The 14,019-nt window shown below is 38.9% G+C and overlaps 1 protein-coding gene across 1 annotated transcript; it reads right to left on the bottom strand.

Moving 5' to 3' along the window:
- Window positions 1-1,804: 1,804 nt before the first annotated feature.
- Window positions 1,805-7,013, bottom strand: mep1a.1 (meprin A, alpha (PABA peptide hydrolase), tandem duplicate 1). The gene is made up of 13 exons (XM_052099164.1): window positions 6,960-7,013; window positions 6,783-6,807; window positions 6,640-6,681; window positions 6,465-6,505; window positions 6,270-6,345; window positions 6,002-6,119; window positions 5,060-5,235; window positions 4,703-4,924; window positions 4,347-4,493; window positions 4,041-4,256; window positions 2,302-2,790; window positions 2,009-2,164; window positions 1,805-1,916 (listed from the first exon to the last, which is right to left on the bottom strand). Exons 1-13 carry the CDS (start codon window positions 7,011-7,013, stop codon window positions 1,867-1,869), a joined length of 1,812 nt encoding a protein of 603 aa, XP_051955124.1. The 3' UTR covers window positions 1,805-1,866.
- Window positions 7,014-14,019: the final 7,006 nt, after the last annotated feature.

The raw sequence follows: 14,019 nt of genomic DNA, 5'->3' as shown, positions 1-14,019 counted from the left end.
ATGTAATTCGCTATCATGTAATTTCAATTAATTTAAAATGACTGATCTCAGTTCAGAAGACTCTGGGCTGTCAGTAAAGGGTTGAACTTTCAATGCACGTTAGTCATGTGACAAAACAACATGTACAGAGCAGAGTTTGCCTTTGGGAGAAATGCCAACAAAACTATATCTGGTAAGAAACCTAATCAAGTTTTTATTTTGAAACCTGTATGAGTCAAAAGATTAGAGTCTCTAGTCTTATCCAATTTGCCATTTGCTAGATTCGAGCGATTTATCACGAAACTCCCTGCTTCTAAACATAATGTACACTATAGTGTACTTTAACTCTGTTTTTCCTTAGAAATCCTGTATTTCATGTGCATTATCACAATCAGATTCAATGGGTTCATCCAAGAGCTGAAACATTTAGCTTTCAGAGACTTTATATAGAGTTAGGATGAAAATAAGATGCATTTTGAACTGTTCTGAGACCAGTGCAGACAGACAGCACAATGGAGGATAAGTCATTCACTAAATAGGGAGAAAGGGAGCATCCTGTTGCTTTCCTTTGCATTTAAGTGCATCCACTACTAACATCCTACAAAAAGCAAATTTTCAGACTGCAGATTATGTTTGGACTTGAACATATCTAAACATGGGACAGTGATGATCAGTACATATAATCAGAATTTGTAATGTGTAATTTTATTTTAACATGGATGGCAGTGATTGGATGATGTTGGCCGTAACATTGAATCAGAATTATTTATGCAATTTCTGATTGGTGAAATACTTCAGCACTGGTTATCACTTGTTTGTTTGAGCTTGCAAAGAGAGAACATTGAGATTTTGTTGCCAAAGTAGAAAGAAAATGTTGTAAAATAAAAGTCAAATCAAGTCAAATCAAATAATTTTTATTTGTATATTTTTTGTGTGCTTTTCCCAATACACATTGTTCAAAAGCAGCTTTAAAAAGCAGAAAATCAGCTGTAATATCTATACATTATTAAAAAACATTAATAACCAACACTTCTGGAAACATAATAAACAATTTGATAAAATAAAAAAAGAATCAGACTTATTTAAAATGTCTTAGTTTTACTTAGTAAAACAATGTCCACATATGTGGACATCAATGTTAAGGAAAACTATTTGCACAAGATTTAGTTTTTTTTTTTGTATGTTTATTAGGTGCTGCACGCAACGGTCGCGCTCGAGTCTCAGGAGGGTATGAATGTAATATTTCCATTTTTAACAATGAAGTTCTCCACAATAAACACCACTGATATCCTTTTCTCTTCAACACTGACACCTGTTTAAAGACATAATATTATATATATATATATATATATATATATATATATATATATATATATATATATATATATAGTCATGTTATATTTTCAAATATTTAATTTGTAAAGTATCAAACAAACAATCTGCACAGCTTAAGTATGTTCAATGTGATTTTAAATGCTAAAACACTTTCTCCTATTCTAGCTTAATTTGAATATTTAACTAAATAGAAGCCATTTGAAGACTGATTTCCTTGAAAAGTGTTAACACTGTGGCTCCATCAAAACATTGCTCTGTTTGTTTGAGCATCCCGACCAACCCAACATAGCAACAATGATTCTTCCAATGGCGTGATTTTGGGGTTGGACAATCTGTTTGTCCTCCGATGGAAGATGGTGTGAGTTTTGGAAAAACAGTTTAATAACAATCATTTTAGAAATTCATGTGTTGATTTACACTCCTCAGCTTTAACTACCAATTAATTACAGTAATGGTAGATCAAACGGTTAGGTAGTTAAAACAATGAGCTTTAAAATAAATTGTAAAGAATAAAACTACTGTATTTAAAAGAAATCCTCACCCAAAGAGGCCTCAAACCTTCGGTGCAACTGGAACTTCAGAATTTACCAAGGTTGTTAAGTCTTTGAAGAGAACCAAATGGCACATGAAACACAACCACTAGACAATAACATTCTTAAATGCTTTAAGATTGAATCACTCCATGAAAGCTTACCCTCAAAGTCAACAAAGATGATGAGGTCATCGTTTTTCAGGTAATTTCGCCTGCGCAAGTCATAATGTTTGATGAAATTGCGCCATCCCTTTGACTCTCCACGGTAACACTGGCAGTTCGGGTCATAGGTCCCAACCTTTCTTGGATTGTCCCAAACTAGAGAACAAGAAGAAAAATAAGAATGCAACACACTGTAGGTCATGTTTTGACAAACTATGCTGAGAAACGTGCCTTTTATTTTGTTTTACATTTATATCTGACTTTTGCCTTTAGGTGTTAAGTTATAATGCAACAAATAGCGAAAGCTGAGGACATACTTGGGTCTAGGTCAGTGGTGAGACTACGAGCAGAAGACATCCTCAGCTTAATGTCTGGATCCTGGTCCATCACCACTATGGTGGCCTGGCGGTTCACAGCAGGCCATTGCATTACAACGTCACTGTCACCACTGGCCAGATGGAAGTACAGACCAGTGTAGTTGCCCGTGTAATCAGAGTAGCCAGAAAAAGGACGCACTTGAATGCCATAACCGTAACCTTCAGGGCTGTAGAAACGAGGGCTGTTCAGCACTGTATCATAGTTAGACGTCTGCAGAATGCGAGAGAAGTTCTGGATGCGCCAGACAGCGGCTGGGCAGCGCGTCTCTGACATGCTCATGTCATCAATGTACATGCCTCCTTTAGAGTTGGTAGGGTCTCCCCTCACTGCCTGGAAGGAATAGCGGAATTTGACCCCAACTTCCATAGGCACATGAGCAATCTTCCACGACTTGTCTTCATCAGCTGGGTACGGAAAGTCTTTCATTATTATCACATACACTTTATGATTACTGATTAATTACAGTAAATCTACTCAATTACAGTTTTGTTACTTAAAAACTAATCCACTACAAACAACTATTATTTCTCTAAAATTGTAATCAGATTACTTCAATGATAACTTAATTCAGAAAGTTACATTGCTAATTATTTTAATTTTAACTTGAAAGAAATTACAATAATAATTACACTCAACAAATTGAATCCTTGTTCATTGTTGCACACAAGTCATACTCTTAGCACTTTGCATTTCTCTCTTACAATAACATGTTAAGGGGAGCAAGCCTTTCAAATGTCACATAAACAAAAATAGACATGTATATGAACATAATTTATTTTTAAATGTATTTTACATAAATACTATTATTTCAGTAATATGGGTAACCCTAGTAATGTAATCAAATGTAATTAAATTAACTGAAAGTCTCATTAGTTCACATTAACTAACAATGAACAGTACTTATCCATTTATTCACATAAGTTAATGCATTATTAACTAGCAACGATCAACTGTATTTTTATTAACTAACATTAACAAAGTTTAATAAATTATATTAAACAATTATTGTTAATTGTTTATTCATGATACCTTATATATTAACTAATGTTAACAAATGGAACCTTATTGTAAAGTGTTACCCTGTAATCTGATTACAAGAATTCAAAATGTAATGTTTAAACTACTTTTTAGACTAGAAGTAATTTGATTACAGTAAATAATTACTTTCAACACATAAAATGATTACTCTCAACACTGCTCATAAAACATAAATGTATTTTCAGCATGGAACAGAAGCATGCAATGTTGATGCAAGAAAAGTTTAGATCCAGGAACACAAGGGTGATTCTTCCTAGGATAATTATGTTCGTAGGAAAATGTGCCAAGTAGAACAAATTGTATAGAGGGGAAGTTAAAAAGTTTGAATTGGGGACAAGCCCAAAATAGTGCAGTTCACCACCTGGCAAATGTAACATTAAAACACTTTCAGACTTAGGAGAAATAATTAATGAGACATGATAAGAAGTTTAAAGCTGTTATATCTTTAAAACTGCAATTAATATTTTTTAAAAGGCATTTCTTTTAGACAGAAAAGTTCCAATAGTTAAAATATTACCCATAAAATCTGTATGGTATTTCCTTTCAGCCTGATACTGAAGGCAATGAGTAGCGAATGTACTAGATTATACTTGTAGCTCCAAAAGTAAATAATTACCCCATATTGTGAGCACTTTCTTTAATTTACGCACTGTTCCTGTTCCATCATCCATCTTGGTCCAAATCACGAGCCTGTCCTTTACACTGCCTGTCATTTTGTAGAAAAACTGAAGGCATTGGATCTTTCTCTTTGGGTAGAGGATGCGGGACTCAAGGAGAGCGGATTGCTCTGCCTGTCCAACGGAGGTGTCAAAATGCATAGTATATCCTAAATCTAAAAATCAAAAGCCAACAATGTTATTTAAATTGGTCAAACTGCAGCCACAATGGAAAATGTTAGTTTGAGGTGAGGGAGATTTGCAACCTCTGCATTTTCCGATGAGAGTATGATCCTCAGAGCCAGGAGAGCTCTTAAGATGGACCCAATCAGCATCATCAGTTGAACTCTGTACCATCCCACAAATATTTATGTTTTCAAAAGCACACTGGTCCAGCAGGGTAAGACTTGAGGCTGAAGGAATCCAGACCAATTATGTGAAGTAACAGTCTATATCTGTTTACTAATTAAAAATGATTTATGCTGTGAAATAACTCATGTGAACTATCTCACATTTTATAGCCTAATATACTGTACATAGAAGTTGCAATGTGTATACGTTTCTGATCAGTTAATGATTGGAAATACAAATTGTTACTATTTGGGGTGGGGGATGCACCTACAGCAGTTGTACATTCGATTCAGTCTTATGATATCCATTTCACTAAAGTCCAGGTATTGCCCTATGATGTTGAAGAATTCAGGGATGTTGGTTGTGATGGTAGGAATACTGGGATCTTTGTTGAAAGCAAATGGACGATAATGCATGACAGACTCATAGTCATATGGTGTATTAAGATCTGTGACAAAACTGTCATCGTATTTGTTGAAATTATGCTCCAGGCCTAGAAAAGACAACATTATGAGCTAAATAAATGTACAACCTACAAGATCCAATGTGCACAAAGCTGCATTGCAAACTAGAAGCAAATTAATTGCAAAGCAAAAAAATAATAATAATAATTCTTGAATTAACATACCGTCTTGGACCTGATCTAGCCAGATCTTCACATAGTCATCTCGGTCTTGGCGAGACTGCATATGGTAAAAGCCCAGAGCATGCAACAGTTCATGCTCGATCACTGCCTTATGATCACAGCCTGGCCCCAGAGAAAGCACCTGCCCATTTTGTTGATCTCCCACAGAAGACCAGCACCTACCAGCAATTATAAGTCCTTTTAGTGAGATTTTCATAGTTCTATAATATATGGTAGTTCTTCTATATAACTTGTTGTCCAATTGCTACATCCCATTTACGGCCTAAACAGTGCCATTATTTTAAGCCCATTGAACAAAGGTGCCACGGATTATTCCTAGCAGGCAGCAGATGCCCTAACCCCATCTTCACCCTAATCCTAACCATATGGAGCCTGTAAGGCAGAGTAGCCTGCCAGGAACAACGGATGGCACCTTTCTCCAATCGCATTATTTTAAGGCTACAAGGGTTTATTACTTTTTTCTATGGCAAAGCTAAAATAGTGGAGCTAAAAAAAAATTTGTTTAATACTTTTTTATCCTTATAAAATTATACTAGCAAAGTTTAAAAACAACTTGTGTTTCAGCATTTAAAATGTACACCTTTTGCTTTGATGACAGCATGCACTCAAGCTGGCAGGGACTCATACAAAAAAAGTGAACATTGTCAATGTCACAAATTTGCTTGCATTTGATTTGAAGCCTATTTGATCAAGAAACTGTTGTTTCTTTCTTTAACAATTTTTATAATTCTTACAACAATCTGTTTATATTCATGTTAAAATTACATTTTGAATCCTATATTTTTAATGTGGACTTTGGATCTTCACTGTATATTGTATGAATATTTGTCATCATATTCTCAAAGTGATCATGATGACTCATGCTGAAGTTATGACAGGGATAGCAATGATAGCAATGATAGCAATGCTTGGCTTCAAACATACCCATCTCTTTTCTCAAATTTGATGTATGTCTTCTCTCCCTCATAGGGTTTAAAGTCAACACATGACTTTAAGCGGTACATTTCAAATGCCTGATGGACAGCACCTTTTGCGTTAAGGTCTGTATAAAAGGGGGAACCATTAAAAATCAGTAATAAAAGACACACACAAATGTGCCATTTCATGATTTGTATTGAATTTACTCAGAAATGATTTACAAATTTAAATGTACATTTTTATTTTATGGTACATCAATTTTAAAATCACCTACCCAGGCTGTCAGACAGAATATACGGAATAGGGAACTTCCATCTGTATATAGTGTTAATAAGACCAACCCGACCAGGCTGTTAATTAATAGAGATTTTAAGATACAATTTTAAAACCAAAACTAGATATAACTAAGTATCATTTAGAAGATTCCAGCACAAGCAGTGGAACCAAACTATGAGCTATATTTACTTACAGGTAGGGCTATGTCTCCCTCAATAAGTCGGGTTTTTGCTCCTAACAAACATACACATGCAAATGTGTTAAAGAATTTGCTCAATATTTTATAATCCACAGTATTGCTTTCCATAAGGCATTATAACTTTTGCTCACAATTTTCTATATAATGTATGAAAGTTATTTAAGTTTACCCAGATTGATGAATGGGTTGAAATTTGGATCATCATCAACTTCTGTAGAAAAACAAATGTATACATACATGTTGTTCTTATTATTTAAATACAGTACATAAATCAAATGATATACATTTATTAAATAAAACTATTAGTCTTACCATGATTACGAGTTGAAACTGGAATCTGAAAGTCATGGTAACAGGGTTAGTTTCAATGCATTTTGTTATAGCAATTACTGTAGATATCTGTATAATTGCAAATGGTGTAGGGATTATAGTCCATATAAGAAACAGATTTAAAGTCTAAATTCTAAATACAGAAATTCAGTCACTCACAGCATGAAATGCTGCAGCCAGCACTGTAAAGAAGAGAAGCCTCAGCAACAGCATACTGACAATATGTGAGGTAAAAGGCATCATTGCAATCATTCAAAAGGCATAAAGAGAACTTTAGCCTTTGACCATGTTTATAGAAGCAATGGCCCTGCAAATTAGAGGAGGAGGCCTTTAGCTGTTTTACTGATGACAGTCATGTAGTTTTATAACAAAAGGGACACTTGTCTCCATAATGCAGTGTTTGTAAATAATGTGCGATATCACCATTTACAAAGGTAATAAAGATGTGCTACACTTATGCAACCCAGTGCAGCCCAAGATAACCAAACTTAGCAACAGAGCGCAAGTGCCTAGCAGAGTGCCTGTCCACTATTTGGAGGTAGTATTCCCATTATTTTTCATTCAGAGTACAATCACATTCACAACATTACAATTTTTATTTGAAGCTAAAAAGAATATGAAAATCAGAAAAAAAAACAAAGGTACTTACTGTTTTTAATTAGGAAAATAGCAATCCCATGAAACACTGAATGTCTTAATCAAATTAAAAACAATAGGAAAATATAAAGCTATCGATTCAAAGTAGTTGATTATATGTACAGATACATTTGAAGTTTATTACAAAATATTCAGATATATCCCAATATGTAAGTAGTTTGACAGTTTAGGGAATCTGACTCTATTGCATCATTCACAGTGCGTCACTGCAAGGCTCGTATTTTGCACTTTGATTGCCGCAATTCTCTGATTGGTAAAGTAGTTCTACATCAGAAATTCCACTATTAAACACGATTTTTTAAAAATTAAGTTAAAATAACGTGGACAGATGACTTCGACGGAAGCATATACCAGTGAATAACAAACTTGAAGCTCACTGCAGATCTTTCTTTAAAGATTTACAAGTTATGGTTAATAATCAATTCCTCTCTTTGAAAAAATGAATGGGATTTTCATTTCCGAAGCCCGACTGTTGCACTCTATTTATAATGTCAGAGAAATGCAGGAAACAGAACTAGAGAAAACTCTTGTTGCCACTTATGTTTATTATTAGAAGCTTCCAGTCGAGGTGCTAGCCAAATATGTAAGCATGTTAATAATACATTAATTAAGCACCAGGTCACTGGAAGGTTGAATTGGTTCAAGGAACATGGAGTAAATGTTTTGAAGGACAACAATATGAAAAATATTTAGACACCAAAATGTGACACATACAGTGTTTGGTGTTACTTATAAATGCATTTATGTAACACATGATACATGAGAGTACTAACAGAGACTTTTTAGCAGAGATGCCATAGCACTTTAGCACTTTAGCACTTCTATTAAAATGATTAGGAGAAATTGGAATGCTCAAGGGTCAACAGATGTGGAAAAGAAGTCCCACCTTTCAGGTAAAAGAGCCAATCACCTTTTCGATACAGACATCGTCTGTCAATCAACTTGAGAATGTGCATGTGCATAACCTATACAAGCTGGGAAAATTACGTTTTTTTGGTGTAATTTGAGGTAAGGAAGCACAATTGAAAGATTCCAACATTGTCATGTATTATTGCTGATTTAAAATGTTCTTTGATCGTAATCTTGACCATTTTTAAGATTTCGGTCTTTCCCTATTCAAGTAGATAGGAACTGCACCATCATGACTGGAAATAGCCTGCTGAGAGCATTCTAAAGATGGCCGACAGTGGACTGACATCCTAGAAAGACTTTGGTACTAATAATGATCACAATGATGACTATAATCAGTCACATTCTTTCACATGAAAACTCCCTTATATATGTTAATGTTGTATTTATTCACAATGCAGACAGAGTAAATCTGGCCTCTCAAAGCCTGTAGGGGCAGTCCACTTACTCCACTGTACTGTGTATCTACCAAAAGCAAATCAGACTGAGGCAGCGTTTGGGCTTCTCACACTGATCTACCAGTGCCTTCTACACAGCTTAGTTGAAACCTCTCTATTGCGTTAATATGGCAATATTCTAATATTGCTATGGTGTTTGAGCCCCGCCTGTTTTGGCGCGAAACTGCTTTATTATGCGCGTATTAACGCATACGTGGAACAGAATCCCATCACGCCACACTACACAAAATAGTGACCCTAGTGTTGGACCAGAAGGGGAGCACTTTAGAATGAATACATGAACTATGGTCATATAGTATGAATTAACTCCTTCACAAACCCAGTCGGGAAGGGAGTTTATTTTATAATGCAAGTGCTTGTGACTTATATTAAATTACAACGGCCTGAATGCAGGTGATTGTGTAAAATGATGGGGAGCTCATCCTTTGGCCAATAAATAGCAAGTGCTCTAAACAGAGAGGACTTGTGAAGAGAGAGATGTTATTTCTAGGTTGTAAAACCTTGCAAATGTGTTTTGAGAAAACCATCTTTTGTCCATGCCCATGAGGAGGCATCCCTCTAGTTGAGTGTGAGAAAGTCTTTGCTTGGAGATGGACATTCCTTTTGTGCATCATCCACAGCATACAGAGAGCTGATCAGACAGTCTGAATTGCTGTGTATGCACAGGGCATAACAAATGCAATTATTGTTCCTCATCCAAATTAAATTTAAGAGGGAAGAAGGCAGGTGAACCACCTGCACTCTGAAGGGTGTGGTTAGGATCTTAGGCACATAGCCTTTTCTGTGTTTGACTGTGGCGTTTGAAAGACCAGGTGGGCCAAAACTCCTGACATGGATTGTCAATTGATAGTGCATACAGGTCATTGAGACCTGCTTTACTGAGGCCAGAGCCAGCAGAAGTGTGGTCTTAATGGAAAGCATGCACAAATCAACAAACCAAATGCTCGAAGGAGGGCCCTGCGAGAGCATTTAGGACTAAAGTTAAGTCCGAAGTCGAGACTGTAGCTGGGCGAGGTGGGTTTAATCGCCTTGCTCCTTTAAGGAACTTTATGATTAAATCATGCTTGACTATAGAGGTGCCAGCATCATGTGCGTGATATGCAGATATAGTTGCCACATACACTTTGAGTGTTGACGGAGTGAGTCCTGCTTCTAATCGCTCTTGAAGAAATATAAGAATTTCATGTATGGGGAAGTTTACTGGGTCTTTGTAATGTGAGAGACACCAATCAGTGAACACCTTCCATTTTAGCAAGTAGAGGTGTCTCATGGACGGCGATCTGGCCTGTAAAATGGTGTTCATGACTGAATGTGTCAGTTCTGGCGTGTTTAGCGCACTCCGTTCAGGGGCCACACATGCAGGTTCCACAGCTGGATCTAAGGATGCCAGATTGTGCCTTGTGCCTGAGAGAGGAGATCCCTCCTCAGCAGTATTTCCCATGGCAAGCTGTTCAGCATCTCTATAATTTCTGGAAATCATGGCTGTGCTGTGCTGGCATAACAGAGCCTCTGATTTTGCCAGTAACAGGCAATCGCAGAGGTAGTTCAAGATGCGCATTCTGCTCTCAGAGCGGTTAGAACAGCATTGATGCACTTGTGCGAGGAGCCAGAGACAGTCTGAAGGGCAGGACTTTGAATTGATGTGCTGTTCCCTTGAACGCAAATCTCAAAAACATCCTGTGATGCTGTACAATTTGGATATGAAAGTATGCATCCTTCAGGTCTGTCAATGCAAACCAATTAGGTGGGTGTACATGGGATAAGGTCCGTTTCTGTGTAATCATTTCGACAAAAAATAAAGTTGAAAAGGGGTAGCTGACATGCAAATTGGATTGTATAACCATGTTCGATTGTCTTTTTGCACCACGCGTCTGTTTTTTTGCACCATTCACCACACGTCCATGTAACGAGACAGAGAGCAATTTTGTTTGTTTTCCGTATGATATAATGCGCTGCTCACTATAAGGAAGTGGTTGCGCATAATGTATGTGCTTTGAAGAGGAAAATGGCTCTTTATTGGGAATGTGTGTGCATCTCGTGCATTTGCAACGAATGCTGTATTCTTTTTTGCACTTATTGGCATTTTTATTGACACAGGAGACACAAGAACAACATTTTGAACAATATTGTGAACAACAATATTCCTTTCCCGACAAACAGTAGTGGGGAAATGGGGAACAGTGTTCTTTGTCTCCAATCAAGCCTTTTTTGGAGCAGACGCAGAGGGAACCATGGGCTCTGCTTTCAGCTTCAAATGGTTGTTACCGTCAGAACGCTTTTGCAGCATATGCTGATAAGCAGGTGCCAGTGAGGCAGCAGGTATGGGGCTTTTAGTCAGGCTCTGGCTCTAAACAGAGCAAGGTCGAACCGGCTGTAATATATTTAGTTTGGACATAAAGTGTCTCATAGCCTGTGACAGCTGCTGAGTAGCGATGTAACACTCAGCAAACTCATTCACAGAGCCGCCAAAGAGGCCGGCTGGAGACAATGGAGCATCCAACAGAGTGGCTTTTTCCTTATCACTCATTTCTGTGAGGGTTAGCCATATATGTCGATCCAGAACTGCCAGGTTGCCCAAGGACTTGCCGATGGCCTGCGCAGTGACTTTTGTGGCATGAAGCCCTAAGTTTGTAGTGGTGCAGAGCTCTTTTTTCGTCCATTTGCTTGAGTAGCTTAGCTTGGATACCTGGAGCATCGCCATTGTTTGGAGTGCTGATCCAGCTTGTCCTGCCGCCGAGTAAGCTTTTCCTGCCAGTGTGGACATTTGTCGACACGGTTTGGAAGGATATATGGGGCGTGATTTCCACGGCCTGTTACTCGCTGGGCAGAGGTGTGCCACTACCGCCTCCTCCAGAGGGGGTAGTTGGGCATAACCATTCTCTTCCCCGTGATCCACAATAGAGAGGATGGCATCACTGTGCTAGTGTGCCAAAAAGGGCTTAGTCGGTTGGTTATTAACTTCAGGAAAGAATGGGGCAGATTTGTGGGACTTTACCTTTTGATGGCGTCCAGACTGCAGGACTTATTCATTGAGGCGTGACTGTTCAGGGTTCCTCTGAAGACCACTTAAGGTGAAGCTCTTCGACCAACCTTGTTAGGACATGGAGCATCTCCCTGCCAGTGGCGCGCGTGCGTTCCTCACCCTCACTGGGGGGAGGGGCGGCAGCATCATCCACTGGCCACTCGCCTGATGCAGCGAGAGACGTAACATTGTCATTATTATCCCCAGTGTCAGAACCGCTGAAGGAGAAAAGGCCACCTGCTCTTTCAGAAGGCGTTTCGGAAAACATACGCTTCATAGAGATTGAGGGGCTCGCAGGGTGTGTGCTGCCACGAGGACCACCTCAAAATCATCCTGATTGACCTTGCGGCCCCGCCGTGCCTCCTCGTGTGAATCCTCGGGTATCACAGAAGAGGCGGGTGGGAGGGTGCGTGAGGCTGAGTCATCCCTTGATCATGAGCAAAGCATCTTGAGATTCATGCCCTCACAGTAAGGACAGTTTCTATCGGGAAGACACGCAGGCTTGAGTGAAGTTTAAGATGCCATTTATTTGATAAATGTAAAACAAAGTAATGTCTCTCTCTTTGGCGTAGGCCCCGTCCGGCGGTCCGAGGGAGTTGTGCCCGGAACAGTCATATCCTGCCGGAGATAGGAGGCAGGGGCGAGGAGCCTACCCCCGTGCGGGACAGGGCTCAGCTGGTGGTGGTGGGGTGGCGGAGGTTGCCTGTGTTTTAGCGCACTGAAACAGCAATGTGATAGATTGTGAGCAGACTTATAAAGCAATGGCTTACATGCGATTGGCTAGGAATTACCCCGCTAATGAAGTGATGATGTACAGCTGCTAGTCTTCCCGCTAGAACTACGCTGCACTACGTTGCACTTCCATTTCCATAAGAGCTGTCTCTGAATAGGCGTGACCCAGACAGTAAACGCAGATCTCCTACTGATCTGATGGCGCGATGTGACTCTCGCACAAGGACATCTTTAGAAAGATGCAAACACATAGGTGAGTCTTTTAGATATAGAAATATAAAAATAAAAATATATTTATTTCACACAATGTACAAGCAATTAATTTGTAAGGATAAACAAACCCTGTCGAAGCGCTACGGGGAATGAGGATGCTGGGGCCGTTCACCAGTGAAACGTCGCGGCAGTGTGATGTTCGCCGGAGCATTGCAGGGGAACGGAAAGTCTAAAATTCCGTCAGCTGACTCGTTTATGTCAACGGTGAAGGTAGAGGGCATCTAGACAAGAGATGATCGCTGTCTTGGAAGAAAATCTGACAAAATGGTGTTTGTGCACCTATTTTTCATAGAGGACAGTTTTGCGCCAAAACAAGCGAGGCTCAAACACCAAAGCCAATATTAGAGTAGGCTATTGCCGTTATTGTGGAGAGGTTTCAACTAGGTAGTGTAATGGTGCATTAAAATACAATGTGAAGAATATTTTCGCCTTGCATTGCTTGCTTGAGTTTGACCGCTGGATTATAAATGTGTGTTTGAACTCGCGTTCGCGCTGGTAATGCAAACCCTTGAGTATTCCCCCTTCTCTTCAAGGACAGGAGGAAGAGCTTCTATGACTTGGTTCATAGTAAAGTACAACCAATAGCTGCAATACCTTACCAGGTAGTCCAACTTCCTTGCTCACTTTCCTCCAAGTGATGTCTTTTTTCGTCCGGTCTCTGTACATGTATGACGTTGTGTCATACAATTCAGGGTGCACACACACCACTACAAAAAAATGTCATTCATTTTTCCAGATTTCTTCTACTACTATGTAATAACAAACCGGACAATCTCAATGCTGATAGCGATTCGTGACAACTTGTCATTTGCGGATTTTTCGCTTGAGTTGAACATTTTCAACTTGCTCAATCGTGCAAGCGATTTCTCGTGTTCGAGTCGCGCCATTCGCTTCATTCGAATTCGCGTCTATTCGCATCTTTGCATTGACTTTGTATGTAATCGCGCAACGCGAAACGCTCGCTTCGAGTTGTATGTGAACACACCATAAGGAGACACTTCCTATGCGTTAATAAACGCAACTCCAAGTGTACTGAGTCATAAGAGATCTGTGACTCTTTTCGAGACATATCCAGCTGCAGACCCGCAGCACCACCAGTTTCAGAACCCCAGTTTCAGAACCCCAGCGCCAGAACCTGAAGTGAGGGGCGGAGTTATTGACAATGAGA

Source organism: Xyrauchen texanus, chromosome 30 (genome assembly GCF_025860055.1).
Source record: "Xyrauchen texanus isolate HMW12.3.18 chromosome 30, RBS_HiC_50CHRs, whole genome shotgun sequence".
In the NCBI taxonomy this organism is placed as follows: Eukaryota; Metazoa; Chordata; class Actinopteri; order Cypriniformes; family Catostomidae; genus Xyrauchen; species Xyrauchen texanus.
Note: the sequence above shows the minus strand (reverse complement) of the source record. Positions and strands in the feature narration are given on the sequence as shown.

Bases quoted from the DNA above. Each gene is read 5' to 3' on its own strand.
- mep1a.1 (XM_052099164.1), bottom strand. From the start codon at position 7,013: ATGCTGTTGCTGAGGCTTCTCTTCTTTACAGTGCTGGCTGCAGCATTT. The intron at 4,494-4,702 runs GTAGGTGCATCC...GGATTCCTTCAG, and splicing joins GAATCGAATGTACAACTGCT to CCTCAAGTCTTACCCTGCTG. The intron at 2,791-4,040 runs GTAATTATTTAC...TTCCGTACCCAG, and splicing joins GAAAGTGCTCACAATATGGG to CTGATGAAGACAAGTCGTGG.